Here is a 13557-nt window from a genome sequence, read left to right as displayed (position 1 = left end):
CTTTGAGAATCGTACTTCCGCGGCCATCAGGTTGATGCGCTGAATCGAAGGATTGGTGTCACACTATATCCAGTAGAAATCTAGATTATTACACGCAGATTGATCAAAACATACCAGACAAGAACATATTCCGCGCGCAAGAAAGAGTGGCCTCACATTTCAATTAGAAATTGAGCAAAATTGGATGCGTGACACGTTAATCAATCAGTCGTTGAACGAAACGCCCGCCTTTTGCCTCTTGCGAGAAAACGATAAGCGTCCCTGTGGCATGCCGTTTAACTCACGTACGGACATTCGCCGAGTTGATCAAGGACCAATGGAAATTTTCGACGAGACTTCGCGGAAGAAAAAAACAAGCTTTTATGCCCTCGGGTGCAACCGACGAAGGTATTTTGCAAGACGCAGACACGGAAATTATTCTCGCCAATGTCAGATCTCGAAGTGCAATTCGAAATACCGAGAACGCCGAATGTGAATAAAATGTAGTTTTTATTTGCTTGATAGCATTCTGTATTTCTCCACTCTGTAAAAAAGAACAATCGCATCCAAAAGGACAACTTCTCCTATTGTTCCACACAAATTTTGACATAAAGTCGTAGATTGTGAGTTTAAAAGTCACGTATAATGTCTAGTTAATGTCAATTAGCACTTGAGATACCGTAGCATACATATTGCACAATACTTGATGCAATAATGTGTATTGTTTCGATGTTTTCAATTGTTAATAAGTGAATAAAGGCATCATTTGTTAGACATGATGAAAGCGTTTAGAGCGCATTCAGACTAGTATTATCCTGAAGCGCTTTTCTTTGTTATATGTATATGTATCTATTAAATCATTTCTATAGATTACGATCCTCTCCTCTTTTAGTGCACACGTTTCTGAAATACGTGCAAATAGTAATTCATTAATGATATAAAGCATAAATTTCCTTAAATTCTTAGACTAAATTTTTTTAATTTGCAATATAACTTTTCTTTTAGATTATAATTTCGTCTGCCACATAGAAATCTTATTAACTCGGGTAGATGCTCGTTGATGCGAACTACTGTGACCGGTAGTCCGAGAATGCGAGTTCGCGGGAACATTAGAACCCGCGGGCGTGCTAGAGATGGTGCCGATGGCGAAGGCACTGGGTCAGCTCGGGTTTCTAGGCGATTCGACATACCGGGCGGCGTGTAGCGGCACTTAAGCCCGGCGTCGTCTCGCGCCGTTTGTGAAAAGCGCTCTCCGGCGTGCTTATGCGCGAGAGGTCGACGAAAGACGAGCGAGGTAAGCGAAATGTGTGTCACGCAATCGAAGTGTAGCGCGCAACCAAGTGCAAGCCGCCGTCGCCGCTCGCTCTTTTTCTCATTGTCATTCGGCGCGGTGCAAAGCGACAGGCGACGAGTGCTCATACTCGCGCAAGGTGTGCGAGAGGACGATGCGATGCGCCGCGAAGACGCCGCCCGATGATGCGATAGGACTCGTTCGTCACAACGCGCGAGCTCAAACGTGGTTAATCGATATTGTCTCCGTGCGGCCAAACAATTGAGCGCAGTCCGCGAATTTGATAAGACGAAGCTGCGTGAGATAAACCTTATTAGTCTAAGTTTTTGAATAATTAGAAAAGCTGCGCATAAAAATGAGGCTATAAACAAGTCTCTTTGACGTCGACGTGAGAAGAATCACGCGAAAGCATAAAAAGACGAGATAAAATTTAAAAAATTTATAAAAATGCTGAAGAACGGAACACGCGCAGAAAATGTTATGCAGATAAGAAGACAATGTTTAGTACGATTTAGTTTGGGACGTGACAAAATGGATAATAGTCCAGTAAAATCTAAATAGAAATGAAATACGTACACATAAGTATATTTGTATAAAGTAAAAGTGATCACTTAAATATTTTTAAAAGAAATAACGAATGAAAAAAGAAACAGCAGCTGTACCATGACGTAGAGATTCGTACGGTTATTTTTAGCTTGAGGCAGGTTTATAGATTAAAGCAAAAGCGATTTACATGATTAAAGTTCGTGAGTCATGAGTTAGACTCTTGAAAAATTTCATCGATCGTTTTCACCAAAGATCATATATCAAAAGGATGTGACGTGATTCCGATGTTCCTTTCACTGATACGAGAGACAGTTATTTCCGTCCCTGAAATCATGAAAAACAAGTTCCATCTGCCCATATTTCCTCGTCATCAAGCTCAAATCGATTATCCAATTCCAAATAAGTTTCTACAAGATTTATTACTTATTCCTAACTTTCTTATTCACTAAAACTAAATTGTTTAATGAATTTTTCTATTTATGTATTCTGCTAAAGAGATTCTAAATGTAATGTACGTACTAATTATTTATAACAACAACATATTTTTTTTTATTGTTGATTTATAGTTTCTTCTCTTTTGTCATTTTTTTTTACTGATTTCTATCATAGTAATTTTATTTCCTTCTGCAAGAAAAATAAATTTTTATTCTTGATTGACGCTAGAGATAATTCAAGATTATGTACGATTAAGTGATAAATGCGCAATATTTCATTGTGAAGAGTAAAGTTATAAATGTTTATGGTTTTTTTTAGTGACACATGCGCTAAAAGAGTTTATTCAATAATACTATTAAATATTCAAGACAATTTAAAATTAAATTAAAATTTAAAAAACAATCTTAAATCGTATGCAAAATTAAATGCAAAATAAACATTGTAAATAATGATATCATAATAATGACGTAAAATGCGTGTGCATATTTGTCAAGAATTCATACTCAGCATTTTACGTGTAACATTGCATGATATCTCTTTTTGCTTTTTGAAACTTATTTTCGATATATAATGGAAAAGAATTGCTTGCATATAAAAATATTAAACAATACATTCGTAGCACGTCCCTCGAATCTTTAGGGTGTGTTCTAAAATAGCATGGCGTATATAAATACCTGGAAATTTTAATTATGCACTCATTTTCCGTTTTAAAGTGATCGCGTCGGTATAATCAGTGGTAATTCCTTACATTTATGTTTTCCTTGTTCCAGAGCAACATTTTCGACATACCCATGTTTTATTCTGTGTCCTACATAAAGTGCGTGACGATTCTTCACGATTAATCGAACGATTCGGCGACGTACGCTTTTTTTATTTCACAACATGAACTGCTTGTAATTCTGCAAACATCTGCACAAATTTTGCCCGCGCAACCTGGCCTTGCGCATCGTCTGCGTGCCCCTTTGAAGGCAACATTGTGCTGCCGATGTATCGATCAAAGTCACTTGATTTGTAGTTTCTTTTCGATGAAATCGCCAATGCAAACACGATACGAAAGCCTATATTAGGCGTCCAGCTCCGCGCGGCGTGAAACCGTTCTTGCTTTCACGCGTGCGATTCGCCGCCATGATTCTTCCGTTCATGCGCTGCGAGTATTTCGCGCGCATGAACGTGATCGGGGCAGCTGTACATGCAGGCACTTATTGCACAAATGTCATGCTCCAAGTGATAACCATGAAGCATAAAAATACTGTATAACACTTTTGTGTCATTTTGCTAACGTCACACATTCTTTATATTTCGGATAATTACTCGTTATCGGACTGACCACTGAACAATAAAGTTTTCTTCCTCGTTAACTAACAACACGAAGATTTCAAGTAAAATTGTCGGAAGTTGCCAAATAAAATAAAATAAAATTGTCGAAAGTTGCCAAATAAAATAAATAACCATAGAAAAATATCAGAAGAAATAAAAAGTAAAGAATACTGGAAAAATATTGCGACAATTTCGAGAGCACGTCGTTGACGGAACTTGAGTCGATTTATAATCCTCAGAAGAAATCGAGGGAATTGGCCCTTCGCCATGCATGGACATTTACGCCACGCATCTCTCTGGGGTGCAGTAGAATCACGTCCTAACGATCGTATCTAACTTAATTCATAATTAATCTCGTAACAGATCTGCTCCACATGAGAATTTGCCCGCTCGATCGTTATCAACGTACTGGAAAAGCGGATTTTCTATTCTTGGACATGGTATGTATTTATAGTATGTTCCGGGGGCTCTCTTGAGTATTTATAGATCGGTGATCGTGCTTCCTTTTGCCAGCGAGCACCGGCAAGCGGATAAGAAAGCTGGTATGGGTCACCGCGGAAGACTCAAATGAGAAAAAAAGAGTGCTTCGCGTGCTCGCTGCATCTAAAGGAGCAAAACGCTAGCGATGAAATGCCGAAGCAAGATCGCTAATTATCTTTGGCATAACTAATATAGTAACGAACTATTTCTTTTTATTGTGAATGACGATGCGAAAAACACGGCTGTTCTAGAATCGAAATAATCCTATGAAGAATGCGGCGTTCAAAAAATATGAAAAATTATATACCTAAGATATCAAGAATAGCGGGAAAACATATAAGAGATAGGCATTCCTTTCTCCGCAAATTATAGCTAATCATAATTTCTGTCAAGAACCGACTTACGGAATATGCGCTCTCGTTTGCACGCTATCGCGAAAGATTTTCTATTCCTGGACATTCTGGCGTATTTATAGACTGGCCGCTGTCGTCTTTCCTTTAACAACTGCAATGTGTAGTATAACGCGCATAGGAAAGCGAGATCTTACGTGAAAGCCGTTAATACCGTTTCCACTGAGGCGCTCGGAGAGAAACCGACACTAGGGAGCATCCACCGACGCAATATGTAAAGGTATATGTGTGTAAAGGTCGCGGAAATGTTAACAAACGGGCTTCTACAAGGACGCCGCGAATGGTAATAGGTTGGTGCTTCAGATGCATTTTTGCGAATGAGTGCGAAATGCATGTCATCGCATCGAAACGAGTTTGCAGCAGAAAAAAAATTGTGTAGAAATATAATTGTTTTATTTGATATACTGTTTTTTTTAACTATCTATTTATCATATTTTTATTAGACGTATTTATATCTCAAAACTGTACTAGTGAATTTTCTAGCAGAAAATGCTCTTGCCATCTATTATTAGTAATGACAATAATTTCGCATAAATTTGTATAATCGGTAAAGTATAAATACAATAATATTTTAACTCATAATAATGTATGTTTCTCTCTGCGAGTCTTATTGTCAGCAGCAAATAGTTTGTCATGTCATGCGAATGATTTAAAATACAATTATCACATCCGTTTTATATTTTGACGGAAGAGGGAGGATTAGGATAGAAGAGGGAGTTGTATAGAAAAATATAACATTTTGTTATTTGAAAACAGCGCAATTTTGATCTATTTTTCTTCTTTTATTTATTATTTTGACAAGAATTTTGACAATTATTTTGACGATAAAGTAAGTTTATAAATATTTTGCATTTCGCGATTGTATTTGAGAAATGGCTGACGTGCTGAGCAATTATTGGCGTATCGTTATCGTCGAATAAATTCTATTTAATCAAGTGATTCTGCTCGTCATCCTTTTGGAAATTTTCGAACAATCAGCCATTGTACTTAAATGTAGCAAATTGTTTCGAACGAAATCGCACCTTACTCTCATGTTCTTCTACAAAAATCCTAGATTGTATAACGTTTAATTTCATACGTAATTTCCGACACTGTGAATCGTGTAGACGCTCTCGACAGGCATTGATGTCACCGATTTACAGGAATGATTATGCAATGACTTAATGACGAACAATTTTAGATTACTGGAATTTTGGACTATGAACGTTTGATGGCACTATGCTGTAATTAAGATGAAACAATCGTCTTGGGTGTGTAAAACTCATATCGGTCACATTTCTGGAATTTTACCACGGCAGATTACTGTGACGCATTTCGCAGACAAGATATAGCAGTTCTTGCAAAACATCCAGTATTATCAGTAGCGGAACTGCAGAATTTAATCAGAAATATGTGTAGAGGGAAAATATTTGGGTTTTATATTAATAATAGTTAATTGTGATTAATAATTAGCAATGACATTTAATATCTATTACTCTTTCGCAAATATATCGTTTATAATGCATGACTATTTTTGAAAGACTGATGAAATGACGGAAATGTAATGGATATCATTAATCAATATTTCCTGCCATACCTCTGGAATTAAATAAAAAACACCTGTGAGATATGTCAGAATTTATTGACAGTGTTCACACACTCATGATGGATCATTCAGAAAGAACGGTCTCAATGATAGCGCGACATTACTGTATTCTGGGCATACGATACGTTTACATATGCATACTCGATTAAACACATGTCCGGCTAATGTTGTCAAGTCAATCCCTCCAACATAAACATTACCATTGTTATCCATTACGTATCAGATAAGCGACACACGGATCAGCGTGTAGTGGCACAGTAATTTTCAGCGACGATATTCCAGGCACAAGCGTGACGCGCGCGTCGTTCGATGTATCGACGACCTTATTTCCTTAAAACGCGCGAGCAAGCGTTGACCGAGCATTATTTCTGTGTTAACGACTTTTACGTGCTCCGCTATTGTGATTCGCGCGAGATCGCATTTTTTTTCAATGATTAAAATGTAAAATTTGGGACGGACGTTGTTAATCGACGATGCTAATTTTCGACGAGTCTCGAAACATGTGACTGATCAATTTGTTTTGGATTATCAAACGTTTTGATGCGTGAATGCAAGTAGCTATATACGAGTATACCTAAAGGATGTCCTGTCTTTCTATTTCCAGCAGAATAGCTGTTGAATCCTTGAAGGATTATTCCTTTTCTCTTTCTATATAACTAGGCTATAAATCGAGAGTGCAGCATTAAATCGAAAGTTAAACGTTGCACAATGATCAGCCGGTCGCAATAACGCAACGTCTTCGTTTTAATGGCATACTGACAACGCGTAGACGGCTAAAAGCTCGATCAGATTTTGTGTGGACCACTCTGTATAAAAAATAAATGACGAAATAATCTTAATCCTCCAATACATTCTGATGTTCTTTGACAAATTCGTATCACGAAACTGCTACATTTTGCAATAATCGCATAATCGCAAATGCCGCCAGCCGATCACGTGTTCGAGTTTCAATAAAAAATACTGTCACTTAATAATTTATGCAACTTAGCAGAAGTAAAAGTAGGTCTGCATACAACCTTTGCCGATTATAATTAATAAAAAATTTGGAAAAGCAAATAACTCGCAACGGCGAATAAAATATTGCGATTCTTCAAACTCATTGTCAGTTGAATTAGAAATTACTGGAAAATAAAACAAAATAAATATTTATTTGACAAACGACAGAATGAAACATCGCGATGCGATTAGAACCGAGGAATACACAAGAAACAATTCTTGCCACGCGCCTGTTGCCGGTCCCACCTGTCAGTCGCTAGCGAGTTGACAGCTCCGGTGCCTACGTCAAACGTAGACCGCAAAAAGCCGCGTATATTCATTTAGCGTATCAAAGCTAGGGGCTTGGCGTTAGATTGCACGGAACAAGCAGCGGAGATCGAGAGACTCACTTGATCAGAATCCTCCAGAAGCAGCCAAAGCTGGAGCCGTTCGGCACTTCGCTCGCGTAGGATATTGTCATTTCCTGCTTCGTCTCCTTCCTGAATCGCTACCCTCTGCTTCCTCCTCCGTCGCCGTCTCTTCCTCTTCTACGGACGACCCGGTCCCTCGCACCGTTGATATTTCCGGTGGAGATGCTGCACACTCGCACACATGCGGCGCGCGGGCCGCCGATATTCTGTCCGATCGCTGACCGAGTCTGTTGGAGGAGCTCGAAGGCGCCGGGATCTATCTGGTCGCTCGTGATGACTTTACCATCAGGAAGCCCGAGTAACGCGTGAATGAACGGAACCAGCTGACCGGGCGGACCGACTGTCTACTGACTGAGCTCCACTGACGGCGGGACCAACGGAGAATGAGGCCCGGCTGTGCCACCTCCACCTGAGAGCCAGGTGTGTGAGCGTCACCTATAGAACCCACCTGAGTTAAGCCTGCTTGGAGAATTGAACGAGAAACAACGGGACGCCAATATTTTCATGCTCTTGCAAAAGAATTGGAATATATTTATTGATAAAGCAATTCCGGAATGGCGCATACTTTAAATTTGCATCGAATATAAGAAAGTTCAACGTCGAATATAAAGACAATTATTTTGTGTCTAAACTCTTTAGATCAAATGTTACTAATTTTTTTTTTTTAATTTTGTAAAGATATCGCTCGATATATACTATTATATAAACTCTTGACTGCACGAAAAGGGAAATATTGAAAGAGTCAATTAGGAAAATTAAACGAAACATTACACATGCAAAACACATCATCTATCACGAAGATCTCGCGATTGAGAAATAAAGATTGAAAGATGAAGACTTTACGTCAGATTAAATCGATTTGATGCATGCCTAAGTGATGTTAATCATGAGTTAATGGATAGATGGCAAACGTTGAGTGGCAATTTTCTGTCTATTCTTATCGCGAATTGCTTATCGCCAGGAATTTATTTCACTGAAAAGTCTTCCTATTGAATTGGATGTCAGTCTCAAAGTCATCTCAGATTAACCCCAGATCGCGTAGCTATTCGGAATCGACCAGAAATTTATGTAACTCTGTTGCAAACACTTGTAATATATGTTTTACGCAGAATCCTTCTTTCAAAATCAATGACACGCTTAGCCTTTCAAGTGGATCTACAACGAGTAAAGGGGGAATGGTTCAAAGTGCTGCTCGCCTCCTCGGCGATATTAATATCTCCATGAATATCTAAATGTTTCACTATTTTTTGCGCGTGTTGAATCATTCCTCTTTTTCCTTCGCGTCGTCATAGACTGTATTATCATTAGCATACCTAATTGCAGTATATTCGACGATAGATCAGGATAAATGCAATACTCGTAACGCGATATTTTATTCTTTCGAGAATAGCTTTCGAGAAACTTGAACTCTCTTACGGCCCTGTGCAGCTTCAAATGCAGGTGGATATGCCTATTGTACAGGCTTCGGGCACTTCGAAACGCCATCTTGCGCACAGTTTTCACATCCTTCTCTCACCTTGCCGTGGCCTAGCCTGCGGCGTAATCGCGGCCTTCTGGTACCATCCACTGGTCACCTTTCGCTCGTTTGCGCGTTGTGGAAATGACGATGACGAGCACTCTTACCGCCTCCTGGAGGTATCAATTTGATATCCACACGCGCAGGAAATTCCGAAAATGTGAAACTACAATTCGTCGAAGTCTTACTTGGAAAAAACGTGAGATTAAAGTTGCGCAAATCAAGCGTTACGTGCCTCAGATGCTGCCAGGTATTGTAAAAAATGGGTCATTGACGTCATTAATTCTTTGAATCCGATTTTAGCACCTGAAGATGGTTAGCGAAGTAATATCGTTCATCATTCTCGAAGACCATTCCATCAATTTAAATTACCGTCAAATTCGAAGAGACGCAATTCGGAGAATCCATTTGTAATCTCTTCCCTGATTTGCATAAATTAGCAATCGGAGCATCCGATTAGCGCGGATCTTTCTGCACATGGCGAAAAAAAATTTAATCATCCTATGCGGCAAACGATTAACATGACAATCATAATAAAGAAAAGTGTGAGAAGTTACGTATAATTTATTACATTTAATAGCACTTTTTACACAAAAATAAAATGCGTTTACACGATCTTTTTCTTTTGTTCAAGTTTTAATGTCCTTTTGTACGTTATATACGATGTTCGCCGAAGCCTGAAACAACTTTTTCTCATGTTCAGTGATATGCATTCGAACGATCTGCGTAATGCCATTTTCGCCAATCGCGCAAGGTAGAGATAGAAACATATCGTTGCTTACACCATGATGACCCTAAAGGGACAAATTTGCTCAATATAAAATTTTACAACTTTTCAAAGTTATTTAATTAATATAATAATAATTTTTTTTAAATAGTACGAATTACTTTTATATATTATATTTTTATTTCAGCATATTTTTATTTGTTTTCGCAACATACATAAAAATAATCGGTGACATTAATCACTATTTATTATGTAAATAAAAAAAATTTGTTGTCATAAATAACATATTCTTGGAAAGCAAGGCGCATAATAAAATATACCTGAACTAAAGTCGAAACTGGCATTATCGTTTGTGTATTGCGCAATATTGCTATTATTATGTCGACTGTAGAAAGCCCAATGGCCGTATTGGAGTATCCTTTTAAACATCGCACTGTCGGACCCCTAAACAAATAAGATATGTTAAATTACTACGATATACTATAAAAATAATTTTTTTATTCAAGCTATTCATTAGTTACATATGCAACTAAACTAAATAATAAACATTTTTTTTCCAAAGTTCATATTTTTAAAAACCAGATCTTTACGAAAGAAATGTAATATTTTTGCACTAAGCAATTTCTTTGTAGAATAAAATTATTTTAGACTCACATTTTCACAACTTCTTTCGATATTTCGTACCATTTTTCGTCATCCGTCTCTAAACCGATATTTGGAATAATATCGCGAAATTGCACTCCTGCCACATTCACTCCTGACCAGAGCGGAACTAGAAAATATTGAATGCTAGATTGAACTTAATTGCATAGCATAGTTTTTTTATCTATCGATTTATCAAGGATTGAGAAAACTCACCCATACTGTCCCCATGTTCACCAATTATGTTTGCTTGCACCGAACTCGGCGCTATTCCTAATCGATCAGCAATCAAATAGCGAAATCTTGCGCTGTCCAGGTGGGTTCCGCTGCCGATTACTTGATGGACCGGAAGTCCACTTACTTTCCAGGTGATCCAGGCCAAAATATCCACTATATAAGGAAGTCATTTCAGACGCGTCAAATTTTCGTATCGCGATATTGCTGCCGTGACGTATTAACTAATAGAACCATTTGCAAGATTAATTAATTTTAACCTGGATTGCTAATGATGAGGAACACCGCATTCGGGCTGTAGCTTACCAGAGGTGGTATCATGTTTTTGAGTACCTCTGTATTTTTTTGCACCAAATTAAGTCGAGTTTCGCCTTTCTGTGGTCGTACACCCGCACAAATGACTACGACTTTTGAATTTTGGCTTATACAAAAATCTACAAAAGAAATACTTTTTTAATTTAAAATACAAACAGAAAAAAATTATTTTAAGTAGAAAGAAAGTGAAGCATTAGAAACAAATGGATTGATACAAGTAAATATACTTTTGTAAAATATGAGATTTTGATTGTAACCCTTAGTCTTCAGAATATACAAAATTAATTGCATTTTATATAAACAAACAAATGTGTACAATTTTTTTAACTTATATATATTTAATAAACCCGTTACCAGTATCATACTCGATCTTTGGATCTCCTATAAATACGGAACTGTGACAGAAGTCCATTCCTTCGCCTTCGAGTTTTTTAGGAAAGATATCTACCATTGCGATATGTGAAGTAATTCGCTAATATTAAATAAAAAATCGTAATTATAAAAACTAATCAAACATACCACTAAATAGATTAAATTTTGATCCACTCTTATTTCTAATCCACGAAAAAATTATACGTGATTTATATAACTAATGCGCAGCATAAAGCAAATGATATTTATACGTTTCTTTAATTATAATTGTATAATATACAAATTTTTACTTTAATTTGAAATAAGTAACCTAGCAAGTAATTCAAATAGTTCAAAGACAAAATTTAAATTAAAAAGCGTATAAAAGATCGTGGTACTTGAAAGAGAAGTGAATTGGCAATGGCAACGCCGACCATACCGGCACCAACAATAGTGACTTTATGGCAACAGTCTCTGACAGGCTCTGAGACCTTGCACAAGAGTTCTTCTCGCAAACATGGTGAACTAAAATTCGAATAATTCGTTTTCCTTCAATATTCTGACGAAACGTTACATCATGACTATTCATGAATATTTCTAAATCATGCTTAAAATCATTTGCATCTCAAAGTTGATTATATCAGTTTCCCCGAAAAATCCTCTTTGCAGATTTAATTAACAATCCATTATGACGATATTTCATTTATTAAAAAAAAATGTATTACTAAGCAAACTTGGAATACATCAAGTTTCGTTTTTATATTTTATTAAAATTTTCAAATTATTGTATAAGTATGTAGGCATAACAATAAGGATATTTACACGAAATTAAGCGTTTTCTGCGCCGAACCAGCAGTCGCTTCTTTCCCGAATGTCTTTCCTTTATTACTGCCAAAGACTTTCGTTAAAATTGTCGGCGGCAAAGCGCGGTTATGTCGACTTCTGACGAAGTTCCTGGTTGATGTCACACGTACGAGAGTTCTCAAACATATCGGCAGCGATGAGTTTGACAGTAGAGGTGATAGAACCATGCTTCTGCTTCTGCTTGCTTCTGTCACTCGTCGATTTTGTAAACGTCGCACGATCGTTTTCACCCGCGCCCGTCACATCGCATGGGACCGTTTTTTTCTCGAGAAGAGAGAGTTCACTGATAATCGACCGACATAACATCCTTGGCATATCGCCACCACGTCGGTTCGCCAATTGTTAAACGTATCCATGACTACTAAAGTTTGTTAAATTATTAACTAATTTATGTAACAGACGTTCAGAAAAAAAGAAAATAAAAAATAAAATCCATTGGCTTGTATCTAAAATATTTTATTATTTGTAGAAAACATGAAAAGCATAACTCGTTATAACTTTTGTTACTTTAGAATTTGTGAAGACAAAAAAAATGTATATTGTACATAATCATATATTCACACATACATGTGCATAAACAGGGTGTCACAGTTAAATTGATTTACTTCAAACTATTACTAATAATGTTTTAAACACAAGTTGAATGATTTTGATTGGAACATAACAATTTTTTATAATAAAAAATTTTATACATGTTTATGTATTCAAGATGTTTTGGAGAAATGTATCGTACATATAATTAGCAAGAAGTATGATTTGATTAGAAACGCTTGTAATGCATAAATCGCGAGTAAGCAGTATTTAATCGACAACTCGCTCAGACGCTAGGGTTAAATAAGCGAATAAATATAATAACGATTTATAAAAAAACACGATTTATAAAAAAAATATAGTTTCTAAATATTTCAAGAATCTTCTATATATAGTACTTTACAATTAGAAGAGAAAAATCGCTTTCCGTTAAAGCTATTCTGCAAGTATAAGTGAGTACAATATAAATTATCGTGATAGATTGTCATTAGATATTTATTTCACTGTAAGCAAAATACTCGCTTTACATTGAGATAATATCCGTTATCTTTAAGAAGTAACATGATCGTAATGAAGTAAACTAATTTGTAGATATTTTAATACGAAAGGTAGAAATGACTTAAATGTTACTAAAACACAATCGAAGCTTTATTAAACACAATAATAGCACAAATGCAAAAAGCAGCAACTAAAAATTTTACGTAAAAAAACGGATTTTTCTTTCTCAAATTGCTTAGAATATTTATTTATTTATTTATATTTTACTTACAACGTGTAATTATGTCATTTATAATTTTTATTGGTAGATTAATAAAACATTAAAAGATTAAAATTTTCTATAAAAGTGAAAGATATTGAGTTGCTGCTTTTTTAAATTGTATCATAGATACTATCACATAATACTTCAGCAAATATTTTGGAAAAAATA

The 13557-nt window shown here is 36.4% G+C and overlaps 2 protein-coding genes across 2 annotated transcripts in view; both read right to left on the bottom strand.

Moving 5' to 3' along the window:
• The window catches only part of Best2 (bestrophin 2), a 46621-nt gene extending 38780 nt beyond the window's left edge, over positions 1-7841 (bottom strand). Inside the window, exon 1 of the mRNA XM_012375204.2 lies at positions 7429-7841. Coding sequence (XP_012230627.1) covers positions 7429-7499 — 71 coding nt within the window. The 5' untranslated portion in view covers positions 7500-7841. The remainder of the gene's footprint in view (positions 1-7428) is intronic.
• Positions 7842-9871: 2030 nt separating this feature from the next.
• On the bottom strand, positions 9872-13428 carry LOC105676882 (L-lactate dehydrogenase). The gene is made up of 7 exons (XM_012375091.2): positions 12057-13428; positions 11633-11759; positions 11238-11355; positions 10829-11002; positions 10551-10724; positions 10347-10464; positions 9872-10136 (listed from the first exon to the last, which is right to left on the bottom strand). Exons 1-7 carry the CDS (start codon positions 12263-12265, stop codon positions 9941-9943), a joined length of 1116 nt encoding a protein of 371 aa, XP_012230514.2. The 5' UTR covers positions 12266-13428; the 3' UTR covers positions 9872-9940.
• Between the last annotated feature and the right edge of the window lie 129 nt (positions 13429-13557).

Source organism: Linepithema humile, chromosome 1, assembly GCF_040581485.1.
Source record: "Linepithema humile isolate Giens D197 chromosome 1, Lhum_UNIL_v1.0, whole genome shotgun sequence".
NCBI classification, from domain to species: Eukaryota; Metazoa; Arthropoda; class Insecta; order Hymenoptera; family Formicidae; genus Linepithema; species Linepithema humile.
This window is presented reverse-complemented; position numbering and strand designations above follow the sequence as displayed.